Here is a 13,638-nt window from a genome sequence, read left to right on the forward strand (position 1 = left end):
TGCCAACACATGTGCACACACACATACAGCCGATCAGTGTCCAAACAAACATTTAAATAGAAACTGGCGGTGGTGAAGTGCTGCCTGATGGCAGAGACACAGGGGATGGAGTAGTGGGGTGAGGCCAGCACAGCTGGCCTCGTCCCTCTCCCTCGCCCTGCTCCCTGGAAGTGAGGGCAACAGAGTGGATGAAACGGGGAGGGGCAATGACGGAGTGGAGGTGGGGGTGGGAGGCCACCAGACCCGGCCTCGTCCCCCCCACTCCTCACAGGTGATGGTGGTGGCAGCACAGGGGGGCAGTGGAGTTGGAATGCTGTGGGGGGCCAGGCCACTGGCTCTGGCCTCAGCCTACCCCTCCCTTCTTCTGTCATTGCTGCCTGCAGGGCCCAATGTGACAGTGGTGGGGGGAGGGGAGGGGAGGACTGGGCCGGGCCCAATACAGGGGAGGACTGGGCCTGAGAGTGAGGAGAAGCCGGGCCTCCATGGCAGGGGAAGCAGCAGGTCTGGGCTGACCCAGCAATGGCGGGGAGGGCAGGAGGAGCAGGCTTTGAGCCAACACAAGGATAAGGGAGGGATGGGGAAAGAGTGGGACCAGGCCTGAGGCGGGGAGGAGGAGGACTGAGCCCAATCAGTGGGAGAAGACAACCCACCATGGCAGTGGACGGGAGCAGCAGGCCTGGCCCGCTGCAGCAGCAGTAGGGGTAGGGGTGGAGCAGGCCTCCTCCCCTCCTCAGACCCAGTCCCACTCCTCCCCCACCAGTCCCTCCTACCCCGCGTCGGCCTTGAACCCACTTCTCCCATACCCCCATCACCACCAGGTTGGCCCTGGCCCGGTCCTCCCCCCATTGCATTGGCCTGGCTTCTCCCCAGGCTAGGTCCCAGTCCTCCCCCTGCATTGGGCCCACACCCACTCCTCCAACTGCCACCATGTGGGGGAGCAGGTCCTACTCCTCCCCCATTCCCCACACCCCCACATTGGGCCCCCCCCTGCTCCTCTCATCCCCCCACCGCTGCCAGTTCCAGCCCGGGCCCACTGTTCCCCTGCCACCCCCACCCCCAGGCAGCCCGGCTTCTTCCCACCCTCGGGCATCATCCTCCCACAAATCGGGCCCAGGCCCACTCCTTCTCCCACCACTGCAGCAAGGAGGAGGGGAACAGGCCCAGCCCCAAAGCAGCAGGAGGGAAGGGGGAAGCAGGCTCGGACGGAGGGGCCACAGGGCTCCATCCCTTCCTGCTCCACCCCCCCCCCCCCATTCTTGACAGGCAATTGGCTAGTTGGTTAATAAAGTTAATCAAGATATATATACCTTAGTAAATTAAATCAATATTTTGCCACAGGAAAATTTAGTTTGAATAAGCTTTTCAGAATTAGATCCTAAATTCACAAAATCCCAGTTCTGATCCCAGTTACACTGATGGAAGTCCAGAATAATTTTGGTAATTTGATAGGAATTAGTGCATATATCATTTTAATTGAGAAGCAAGTCTGGCATGTTATGACCTATTACAGTAATTTATTAACAAGGCTAATGTTAGCATCATTATCCTCCATTCTTTGACATTTCTCTGTTACCAGGCAGGAATAATTTGAGACTTACAGAGAAATGCTATCATTCACGTAAGGTCAAATTTCCGTCTGTTCCTTGTCCTGCTCATCATCACCCAAGTCTTATCTTCATTTAAGTTTTCCATATTTCACCTGGTTTACACAGCTTCATGTGCAACATTTTTATGAGACAGAATCCTAACACTCCTAATAAAATCACTCATGTACTGATCAGTTATTTACAGAATTTGCTGTTGAAAAAGCTTTATGTGTTCCTGAGATTAATTTTTTGTCAGCCTTTGTGCTGATATCTAAGTTTCCTTTGTGTCTCACTGCACTACAGGTACCACATTGATGAATTCCTGGACAGTAGCATGACTTCTGTCAACCACAGTATTCAGAATTTCAGTGCTGAGTTCCAAAAGCCAAAAAAAAAAAATGATGCTGTAGTTTTGTCTTGTCTTTTTTGGACTTCTTTCAGTATTCTCTAAATATTCCTTCACCGTTTTATTTTAGATTTATTTGCCATGGACTCCTGACTGATGAAAACTATGTTTTCAGAGTCAGAGCTGTTAATGCAGCTGGACTCAGTGAATTTTCACAGGAATCAGAGGCTATTCAAGTGAAAGCAGCCATTGGTAAGCTATTTCTCATTGCTAGGGTCAACGGTAAGCAAAAAAGCAAAAATATATTTCACCAATAGTTTTTAGCAACTATTTGTAACTAATGCCATGTTCTATGGAGCTGTCCACAGATAATGATTTACTTATAGATTATATGTAATGCCTCACAGCCATCCTTTTGCAGTAATTGAGTCCCTGTACTATAGACCATTCACCTTCACCATGCAGGCTTCCTTGGATGCTATTCATGAACCACTGTGTAAAAACACTGCTAAGTTCACTTCACAGTTATGCTGGAAAATGGAGTCGCAGTCTGATTCCATGATGTGGTATTTATCATCTCTATTTATCACCTAATACACACCATCTTGCATAAAGTCAGTTTCTAATCCTAACCGCCTGATTTGTTTTCATATCTGAGCCCACTAATATTGCTATGATGCTTTTCTGTGCTTCTAAAACCTGTGCTTCCTCCATTTTGGTGGCGAGTTATTTCCATTTTGCTATTGCCTGAAGTAATACAAAAAGATGAATGAACTCACTGGGCCAGAATAAATTGTATGTTTACATTTTAACATGTATGTGTACATTCTAACTCTAGTTTGTCTTAAACTGACATACCTCCCAACCCCATTAGCTTCTAAATTATGAAGCATTCACATGTACTGTAAAATGTATTCCATAAAAAGTCTTGGTTGGGGCGAGGAGGGTGAGAGGTATTGCGTGCTTTTCAAATTTGTGAATCTCAGCATATCATAATGTCCATTAAAAACATGTTGCTTATGTTCTGCCTGTGTTGTTACCTATGTGAGTTTCTTCATTCTGTTAAGTAAATGAAGAAATAAGGATGAATTCTAATGTCTTTGTTATTTTCTGGTAATTATAGGGGGAGGATTGCTTCATGGTGTGTGTCCTGAACTGAGTGGTAAAGCTGGTGGACTAACAGACTACACTACAAGTTGGGAAGGCATGCATGAGTCCTCCCAGCCTATATTTGACACAGATGCTTTGCTAAAATGCAATGCTAAATTTAACAGACATACACTGCCCAGTAGCTCTGATAAGCTGGGACATACAAGAGTCAGTAAATTGAGTGAAACGGTAAAGGATGGTACTGCACCTTCACCACAGAAGGGAGCTTCTAAGCAGGCAAGTAATTCTCAACCTGGGGACTCCTTGGCATTGGAAAAAGTGAAAAAGACGACACATATAGGTGAGAGCTAATAAAATCAACCCATCTCATCACTTCAGTGCATTCACTTAATCATCCCTGATCACCCAAGTCACAAATGAACATTCTCCTCAACGCATCCTTCATCAGATTTATTTGATACATCCTCAGCTTTCCATTAAGGGTCATCTTGCATGTAACAAATTGGGGTTCATTTCATATACATTGTGCCTATTGACAATGAAACTTTTACAATTGTTAACTAATTTAAGAGCTTGCTTTACTATGATGTATGTTTATTTATCCAACGTATCACATCACTTTTAAATACTTCAGTAACTTTTATGGGGATAGCAAAAATATTTGCATAGCATACTGAAAAGTGTATTTTGAACAAGTGCCAGCAATTCACTCTGTTCGGAATCTTATTATTTAGGCCCTAGGTTAGAATCATAGAATCACTGAAAATTAGGGTTGGAAGGAACCTCAGGAGCTCTAGTCTAACCCTCTGCTCAAAACAGGACCATGCCAAACTAGATCCTCCCAGCCAAGGCTTTGTCAAGCCGGGCCTGAAAAACCTCCAAGGATGGAGATTCCACCACCTCTCTAGGTAACCTGTTCCAGTGCTTCACCCCCCACCTGGTGAGCAAGTTTTTTCCTAATATCCAACCCAAACCTCCTTTACTGCAACTTGAGACCATTGGGCCTTGTTCTGTCATCTGTCACTACTGAGAACAGTCTCTAGCTCCTTCCTCTATGGAACCTCCCTTCAAGTAGCTGAAGGTTGCTATCAAATCCCCCCTCAGTCTTCTCTTTTGCAGACTAAATAAACCTAGTTCCTTCATTCTCTCTTCATAAGTCATGTGCCTCAGCCTCCAAGCCATTTTTGTTGCTTTCCACTGGACTCTCTCCAATTTGTCCACATCCTTTCTGTAGTGGGGGCCCAAAACTGGACACAGTACTCCAGATATGGTCTCACCAGCGCAGAATAGAGGGGAATAATTACTTCCCTCGATCTCGGAATTCTCCTACTAATGCAGCCCAGTATGCTGTTAGCCATCTTGGCAACAAGGGCACACTGCTGTCTTGTATCAATGTTATTGTCTACGGCAACCCCCAGGTCCCTTTCTGCAGATCTACTGCTTACCCAGTCCGTCCCCAGGCTGTAGTGGTGCATGGGATTCTTCCATCCTAAGTGCAGGACTTTGTACTTGTCTTTGTTGAACCTCATGAGATTTCTTTTGGCCCAATCCTCCAATCTGTCTCAGTCACTCTGAATCCTAGCCCTACCCTTCAGCATGTCTACTACACCCCCCAGTTTGGTATTACTTGCAAACTTGCTGAGGGTGCAGTCCATCCCTTCTTCCAGAGCGTTAATGATATTGAAAAAAATCAGCCCCAGGACCAACCCCTGGGCCGCTCCAGTTGATACTGGCTTCCAGCTAGACATTGAGCCATTGATGTCTACCTGTTGAGCCCAACAATCCAGCCAGCTTTCTGTCTACCTTAGAGTACATTTGTCCAACCCATACTTCCTCAGCTTGCTTGCATGAATGCTGTGGGAGAAGGTATCAAAAGACTAGCTGAAGTCAAGGTATATTATGCCCACTGGTTTCTCCGCATCCACAGAGCCACTTACCTCATCATATAAGGCAATCAGATTGTTCAGCCATGACTTGCCCTTGGTGTGTCCATGCTAACTGTTCCTAATCACATTCTCCTTCAAGTGCTTAGAAATACATCCTTTGAAGACCTGCTCTATGATTTTTATGCGAACTGAGGTAAGGCTGACTGGTCTATAGTTCCCTGTATCTTCCATCTTCCCTTTCTTAAAGATGGGCACTATATTTGCCTGTTTCCAATCATCTGAGACCTCCCCCGATCACCATGAGCTTTTAAAGATAATGGTCAGTAGCTCTACAATCACATCAGCCAATTTCCTCAGCACCCTCAGATGCATTGCATTTGGCCCCCTGGATTTGTACACATTCAGCTTTTCTAAATAGTCCCTGACCTGTTTTTTCACCGCTGAGGGCTGCTCACCTTTTCCCCAAACTATGCTGCAAGTTGCAGGACTGTGGTAGCTGACCTTGCCTGTGAAGACTGAGGTTAAAAGGCATTAAGTACTTCAGCCTTTTCTTTATTATCTGTCACTAGGTTGCCTCCCCCATTCAGTAACGGACCCACACTTTCCCTAACCTTCCTCTTGTTGCTAACATACTTACAGAAACCCTTCTTGTTACCCTTCACATCCCTTGCTAGCTATAACTCCAGTTGGGTGTTGGCCTTTCTGACTTCATCCCTGCATGCCCAAGCAATGCTCTTATACTCCTCCCAAGTTGTTTGTCCAAGCTTCTACTTCTTGTAAGCTTCCTTTTTGTGTTTAAGCTCCCCAAAGAGTTCTCTGCTAAGCCAAGCTTGCCACATTTACTATTTTCCTGCACAGCAGGATGGTTTGTTCCTGTGCTCCCAGTAAGATTTCTTTACAATACAACCTGCTCTCCTCTTTCCCCCTCGGACTGGCCTCCCAGGGGATCCTGCTCATCAGTTCCCTAAAGGAATCAAAGTTTGTTCTTCTGAAGTCCAGAGTCCATACTCTGCTGCTTTCCTTTCTTCCTTTTGTCAGGATCCTGAACTGGATCATGTAGTGGCCACTGCTGCCCAACTTGCCATTCACTTCTATATTGCCCACCAATTCTTCCCTGTTTGTGAGCAGTAGGTCAAGAAGAGCATGGCCCGTAGTCAGTCTCTCCAACACTTGCACCAGGAAGTTGTCTCCAAGACTCTCCAAAAACATCCTGGATTGCCTGTGCACTGCTGTATTGCCCTCCCAACAGACGTCAGGGTGATTGAAGTCCCCTATGAAAACCATGAGGCCTGTGATGGGGAAACTTCCACTAGAAGAAAACCTCATCTGCCTCATCCTCCTGGTCTGGTGGTCTATAGCAGACACCCACCACAATATCACTCTTGTTGCTCTCCCCTCTAATCTTAACCCAGAGACTTTCAGCAGTCCTACCTCCAGTTTCATACTGGTGCTCTGAGTATGTACTACAGTTCTTTTACATAAAGTGGAACTCCTCCTCCGCTTCTCCCCTGCCCATCCTTCCTGAACAGTTTGTACCCATCCGTGACAGTTCTCCAGTCACGCGAGCTCCCACCACGTCTCTGTTATTCCAGTCGCATCATAGTTCTGTGACTCTGTGAAGATTTCCATTCTTCCTGCTTTTTCCCAGGCTCCATGCATTTGTGTACAGACACCTGAGGTGACTAGCTGATTGCCCTACTTTCTCAGGAAGCATGAAGCCTCTCTTGCTTCTGCTTCCTCCAGGTTCCCCTCTTCCCCGCTTACCTCAGTGCTTTGTTTTTCATTTGCCAGCAAACCTAGTTTAAGCCCTCCTCACAGGTTAATGAGCCTGTCTGCAAAGATGTTCTTCCCGCTCTTTGTCAGGCTGTATACAAAGGACATCTCTGCTGTTATCCAGTAGGAACACTGAACCCTCAAGAACATTGAGTCAGCTGATATAAACTGATCACCTAAGTAAATCCATTCTAAATTAGTCCAAATGTTATAACCCATTAATCAGAGCAAAAAGAAAATAAAAGGAAATATACAAAGGACTGTAATATGCATACAGTTAGCCTTTCCTTGCACGTATCTATCCATTCAGGCTCAGCACTGTGGCATTGGACTACCTATACCTATCTGAAGATATACCTAGATAATGTAAAGTACATTTCAGTAATAGTTGACTTAAATTTGCTAATTATTCATGAAGTTAAATTTTTCATGATGGTTTTAGCCAATTCCTGTACCTTTTAGATGATGTATTATTCTGAAAGATGAGTCTACAAATATGGTCACTCTAAAGATGTCTGAGCTTCATCTAAAGTGGGACCAAAAAACCCTTTCAGGCTGCATCCAGACGAGCATGGCCATGCAGCATGTGCCATGCATGCCACACAGTCAGGTGTTCTCTGTGCTGCAAGGTAGTGGCATGGGACACAGGGGGATGGGGAGTTATGACCCTGGGAGATCCCGAGGTCAAAAAACCCACACAAAAAGAAGCAAGATGGCACACATGGGGACGTGTGCCACTCAAAACTGGAACCTAGCCAGCTGGAGCCACACACCAGCTGCCAGCTAGGCTCCGAGCCACAGAATTGCCACTGCTGCAGCCCCAGAAGGCTCCCAGGACCCCAGGTAAGGCTGCTGGGGCCAGCCCAATGCTAGCCCCTGCCTCCTCTACTCCACCTAGGGTAACCTGCTGTGTGCCAGAGGGCATATGACACAGGCTTTCCCCCAGGACAAGTAGCAATGGCACAAGGTGCGCTGCTGCTTCTTTTCCCCAGGGAAACAAATGTCCATGCTCATGTGGACACAGCTTCAGAGGTGTATCAATATTCTACCAATATAAATAGAGGAGATATGGCAAGCCAGTCAATTTGATTGGAGGGTCTGAAGTTACATGCTTTCTATGTTGATTAAACAAAGAAAAAGAATTATGCTGCAAATGTTTTTAAACTGAGCTCCAGAACCAGGCATCTTCCATTTCTGATCAGACTGCAGTGGTTATGACTGTGTCTTGTTTCAGTAAGGTAAGTTACCCAGAAGGTGCAATGATAACATTATTACAATGTAGAGGTGCCAAAAGAGAACAAACGGATTGCGGTCTGCTCTTATCAGGGGAGTATGGTGTTAAAAAAATTAGGAAGTTAAGCAAATATTGTGTGTTTGGTTTCAGCAAAAGAAAATAAATCATTGCATCTCCAAATCTTGTAAGTCTGCTATAGTATTAGTTTTATTTGTCACCATTTTGTAAAATAAAAAAAATCACTTAAAAGAGCTGCAGTTGCAACACACACTTTCACTGTGTATCAGCTTACCACCTGAAAAAACAACTGTTGCAGTCCAACTAATTTTTATCCAGTTTGCAGTTTTATGGGACTGACAGTGGCTTGAATCCTGCACTCCTTATTCCAGCAAAATATCCATTGATTCCAATAAGAGATTTTCCTGATTAGAAAATAGAAGATGGGCCTACCCAAGAAATTCAATTAAATATATCTTTAGTTAATAGAATGGTTACTTTTTACTCATGTGTTGTTCATGTTGAAACAGCTTCCCCATCACCACCTTATGATATCACTGTATTGGAGAGTGTTCGTGATTCCATGGTGCTAGGATGGAAGCAGCCTAAAGTCATTGGTGGGGCTGAAATTACAGGCTACTATGTGGACTATCGTGAAGTGATTGATGGAATTCCTGGGAAATGGAAAGAAGCCAACATTAAACCTATCAGTGAGAGGGCATATAGGGTAAGAGGTTAAGTTTCATATTGATATGTGTGAATTAGAAATGTATAAATAGCAAAATGCAGTTCCTAAAGACTGGATCAGAAAAGGACACATTACAAGTTATTGTTTCCTGTGAAATGGAATTTTTGTTCATAGTAACCAAATGCTAATGTACTAACTGCTTGGTTTTCTCATTCATAAGTGCCAAATATTGCTAAATTTATGCAGAAGTTATTTGTCATATCTGTAAAGTGTTTAGAAATCCTTCATAGAAAGATGCTAGATAAAATAGTATTATTAGTCTGTTAAATGTGACTCAGACACCTGTTCTCCAGTTTAATATATGGCAGCTTTTAAAAAATGATGTTTCACGCACTAGAACAGGGTTGTCAAAGATACCACCTGTGGGCCAGATCCAGCCAATGGAGCCCTATAAGTTGGCCCACAGTGCTGCCCCTGGGTCTTGCAGTTGACCCACAGGCAACATATGGCACACATTGGATGGCCCTGCATGCTGTTTGCGCTGACCAGTCTGGGACCATCTCACACATGGTGCCTACTCCAACACACATGCCAGAGCAGGAAAGTGGCCACCACAAGCAGCATGGCCTTGAAGTGGCCACATGATATTCCCCCATTCCAGAGTCACGCTCTTTGCACTGGCCACTCTGCCACTCTGGGACTGTGCTGCATACAGTGCCCACTCCGGCTGCTCTAAGATGTTTGCTGGATCTAGCACTCAGGGCCAGTCACAGACCAGAGGTTGACCTAGTCAGGTCGATCTAAATGTAATGTCTACATGTACCCACACATTCTGTCCTATTGACTAACGTCTGTGGCCAGATCTTGATTTCACTTGCAAGACTGCTATATGTCAGAGACAAATGTGCATTTTGCAAGGACAGTTCTTGCTCTAAACCATCCTGCTGTGTGTCAGCAGAACGACTCATATAATTAATGTTTGGCTGGCAACAGTCTTGCTTATTTTTACCTAGCATACTGTCTATCATTAAGGGCAGGGTTTTACAATTTGAGCACATTCAAAACAGTCATTGTCTCAAATCCTCTTCACTTTGCTTAAGGTATATTGTCCAGGTCTTAAAGTACCAAGGTCTCATTTGTAATGCCCTTCCATTCTTGATAATGGAAACTATGATATTAATAATGTTGAGAGAGAAGGAGAGAGAGATAAATAATTTTTAATGTTGTTATAATCTATTTATCATACAGGATTTCAAAGATGATTTGTATTAGATAATGTCACTTATGAGGAGAGGCTGAGGGAACTGGGCTTATTTTGTTTGGAGAAGAGAAGATTGAGAGAGGATTTAATAGCAGCCTTCAACTACCTGAAGGAGGGTTTGAAAGAAGATGGAGCTAGACTGTTCTCAGTGGTGGCAGATGACAGAACAAGGAGCAATGGTTTCAAGTTGCAGCAAGGAAAGTTTAGGTTAGATATTAGGAAGAATTGTCTCACTAGGAGGGTAGTAAAACACTGGGACAGGTTCTATGAATTTTCATGTGGGAAATAGCCAGTTGTCTATTTCTCATAGCTTTAAAGCAAGGCTGATGAGTACAACTTTCTTGGTCCTGCAGATTACCAATTTGAAGGAAAACATGATATACCAGTTCCAAGTGGCTGCTACTAATGTGGCTGGAGTCGGGACTCCCTCACCACCTAGCCGTTCCTTCAAATGTGAAGAATGGAGCATTGCTGTTCCAGGTAAAAACTTGAATGTAGCTTTGAAGTTTTATATCATGAAGCTTAATGTAACAAAAGCACTTTGAAAACAGGAGGAAAGAATGGTACTTCCAACAGGAACGCTGCCCCGTTCTGTATTCTCAACAGTTCCATAATGCAAGTGCTTGAGTGTCCTCAGTTTCAGTGGAGGTGCAGAGAAGGAGAGGTTGCAAAACAATAAGGGTTTGAACCTCTACTGCCTTGTACATGGAAAAGGCATTTACTGCTCTGCAGAATAGATTTTAAGCAGGATTTTACAACACCATTATATTTTGCATTTCTTTTTCTTGAGCTTTTCATACTATGTCCATCAGAGTAGCTTGTGTGTAAATAGCCACATGACATACAGGGCTGAGTAGCCCAGCAATCTGGATCTAGTAATGGGTTTAATAATTAACACCCCCACCCCCACAATACTTCATATTGTTGGTCATTTAGGTTTGTTGATGACTATGTGGTCAGGATAGTGGAGGTCACAAAATAAATTTGATTATTTTATGGGCGAATGCAATTTAACATGATCAAGACAATATTTTTTCTTGATGTACAAGATAAAATGGAGCAATACTGGCTTGCACCAGATCTGAACTTAGCCCACAGTTTTTTGAGACTGTATATTCTTTATTAATTTTATGCATTCGCCTATTTGTCATTTTAATTAATTTATGGGATTCCATGTTTGTTTTTTTTATTTAGGACCACCCCATGATCTCGTCTGCACTGAAGTTAGGAAAGACTCTTTGGTTTTACTTTGGAAAGAGCCAGTTTATACTGGTCGTAGCCCTGTATCTGGTTACTATGTTGATGTGAAAGAAACTGACGCAACAGATGAACATTGGAAAAGCGCCAATGAGAAAACAATTACAAAAAGATTCTTGAAGGTAAAACAGTTTGGGGCCAAATTTAGTTTTACCAGTGAAACCAGGAACAATGAAGTCAGTTCAAGGTATGCCACTATTATTTTGGTAGTGCTTCCTTGTAATTTTAGATTTGCCAACCTTTATTATGCTCTGAGTTACACCCATGTAATGCCAGTATTTGTACATTACTAAATTTGGAAGAAAAGTTAGCACAGCAAGGAGGGAACTCTAGTTACCAGTGTAGAAATACAAAATTCAGAGTGCCAGAATCTAAAAAATAGAAGAAAGCACTGACAACATATACGGCATTCCTAAAATCCAGGATATATACTTCCTATATTTTTTGATTCAAAGGTGAAATAAGCGCACATCACCAAGACAGATATTGTGGAGATATGACAGGATAATTTTTTTAAGCATAATATAGTGTTGTCATTACATTCTACCATGAGTTTGAATTTAGATTTCTGTATTGTAGTACATAATTTCATGGAGTTGCTTCTAAATATAGGATAACTGTAACTTGATTATAGACATTCTCCCACGAATGTGCAAATGAATAGATTTGAAATGTGTATCCACAGATGATTTTTAAATCCTTTCACTTTAAAATGTTATCCCTGCATGTGCCTTTTTAAAGAGATATTCATTTATAATGTCCTCAAACTACAGGCTAAAACCACCGGATCCCAACAGACGACATTCTCCAGATTCTAAATATCTGTCCTTTGAAGTGTTTGCTCTGCTGCCTCAGAGACAGATAGGTAAAACTGGAGTTAAAAAAAACCCATCCTGTTCCGAGAAATATACTAACATCATTGATGACACTATCAAAAACTACGAGGTACACACACAGGGAAGTAGCAAACAAAAACAAGTTAGTCATATTGTCTGGGCTAACAAAACATAAGGAAGGAAATACTTGCCAAGTGGAAAATGTTAGAAACAACAGATCTATTACTGTCAATCCTGCAAGCCAGGGGAACAGACCAAGTAGAATAAAAAAAGTGCTCAGTTGTATACATTATTTGTGTTTATTTCTTAGATCACCGGCTTAAAGGAAGGCGTCAGCTATGTATTCCGTGTGCGGGCAACAAACCAGGCAGGCGTTGGGAAACCATCCGATCTCACTGACCCAGTCATAGCTCAAACACGGCCAGGTTTGTTAAATATTCTGGTTTTGCATCCGATTAAAGCAAGTCCATATTTGTCAGCTATGTTCATAAATAGACTTTCATATAAAGAAATGGATCCACCTGTCTTTTGATTTATTACAAAGTTACGAGGCCCTTTTCCTATGCAGAACAGAACATTGAAATTTTTAATCACTTTTTAAATAAAATTAGATGTCTATACCATAATGTAGTGGAACACACAAATATGATAAGCTAATAAGGTTTGTATGTAGTTGCAGAAAGACCCATAAATGCAGAGCCTAATTATTTTTATTAGAGAAGCACAGGAAATGTACCTGCCACCTGTCACCATGGAAAGTGTTGGGGAGACAGACTGGGAAGATCTCCCCCCCACCTTTATCACCCACCACTACATTCTTGAAAAAGTGAATATAGATAGTGTCAGTGCCATGGAGACTACCATTAAGTAATCTCAGGGTAACTGGAGTAACTGCTGGCTGGGGAGGCATGGTTTCACAGGGCTAGAAAGGCTAGAAGAACAGAGAGAGCCTAGGAATCACTGAAGAGACATCAAATCCCTGCACAGTTGGCCTTACAACTGTATTGGGTAGCTGAATTCCATACAAATACTTCAGCGGTTTTGGACTCTGGGCCCCTGATTTTTCTACAAGGCAAAAAATCCTAAGAAAAGACAGAAGATGAAGAAAACTTTTTGAGCCTCCAAAAGCTTTCCTCCCTTCAGACTCTGCCTCTGAATATTTCATAGAAGGACACTGTTGAGCTTTTGACTGACTCACAAGATGTGGTATCATAGTTAGAACTGTAAGGTAATACATAAAACTGATGAAAACACTAAAATAAAATAAGTCTGGACACAAAGGCTGTATTTTATATTGGAAAATTTAAAATCAAAATGGGTGATTAAATGATGAAAAATTTCCTTAAACATCTTTCAAACAACCTATTTAATAATAACTTAATATAAATAGACAGTGTCCAGACGAGCACAGCCATGAGGTATGTGGTGCTGCAGACCCATCTGAGGCACCACATACCACACATTTAGGTGTTTCCTGTGCTGCTACCTTGCAATATGGTGGGGTTTTTTACCCCAGGGGTCAAAAAAAACACGCAGAAAAAGGTGGGGTGACGCATACGGGGACAGCATGCGCTGCCTAAAATTGGAGCCTGGCCACCCAGAGCCACACTCCAGCTGCCATCCAGGAGCAACATGGCTGCAGCTTCCCGGGCCCCCAGGACCCC

At 43.3% G+C, this 13,638-nt stretch overlaps 1 protein-coding gene across 2 annotated transcripts in view; it reads left to right on the forward strand.

Moving 5' to 3' along the window:
- MYOM1 (myomesin 1) overlaps nucleotides 1-13,638 on the forward strand; it is a 103,199-nt gene that overhangs the window by 59,306 nt on the left and 30,255 nt on the right. The window contains exons 17-22 of one of the 2 annotated variants that reach the window (XM_019546593.1): nucleotides 2,063-2,184; nucleotides 3,056-3,382; nucleotides 8,463-8,659; nucleotides 10,235-10,361; nucleotides 11,076-11,260; nucleotides 12,285-12,399. In XM_019546593.1, the coding sequence (XP_019402138.1) occupies nucleotides 2,063-2,184; nucleotides 3,056-3,382; nucleotides 8,463-8,659; nucleotides 10,235-10,361; nucleotides 11,076-11,260; nucleotides 12,285-12,399 (1,073 nt within the window). The remainder of the gene's footprint in view (nucleotides 1-2,062; nucleotides 2,185-3,055; nucleotides 3,383-8,462; nucleotides 8,660-10,234; nucleotides 10,362-11,075; nucleotides 11,261-12,284; nucleotides 12,400-13,638) is intronic. The other variant, XM_019546602.1, reaches the window with a different exon arrangement.

Source organism: Crocodylus porosus, unplaced genomic scaffold (assembly GCF_001723895.1).
Source record: "Crocodylus porosus isolate Cpor-Errol unplaced genomic scaffold, CroPor_comp1, whole genome shotgun sequence".
NCBI lineage: Eukaryota > Metazoa > Chordata > Crocodylia > Crocodylidae > Crocodylus > Crocodylus porosus.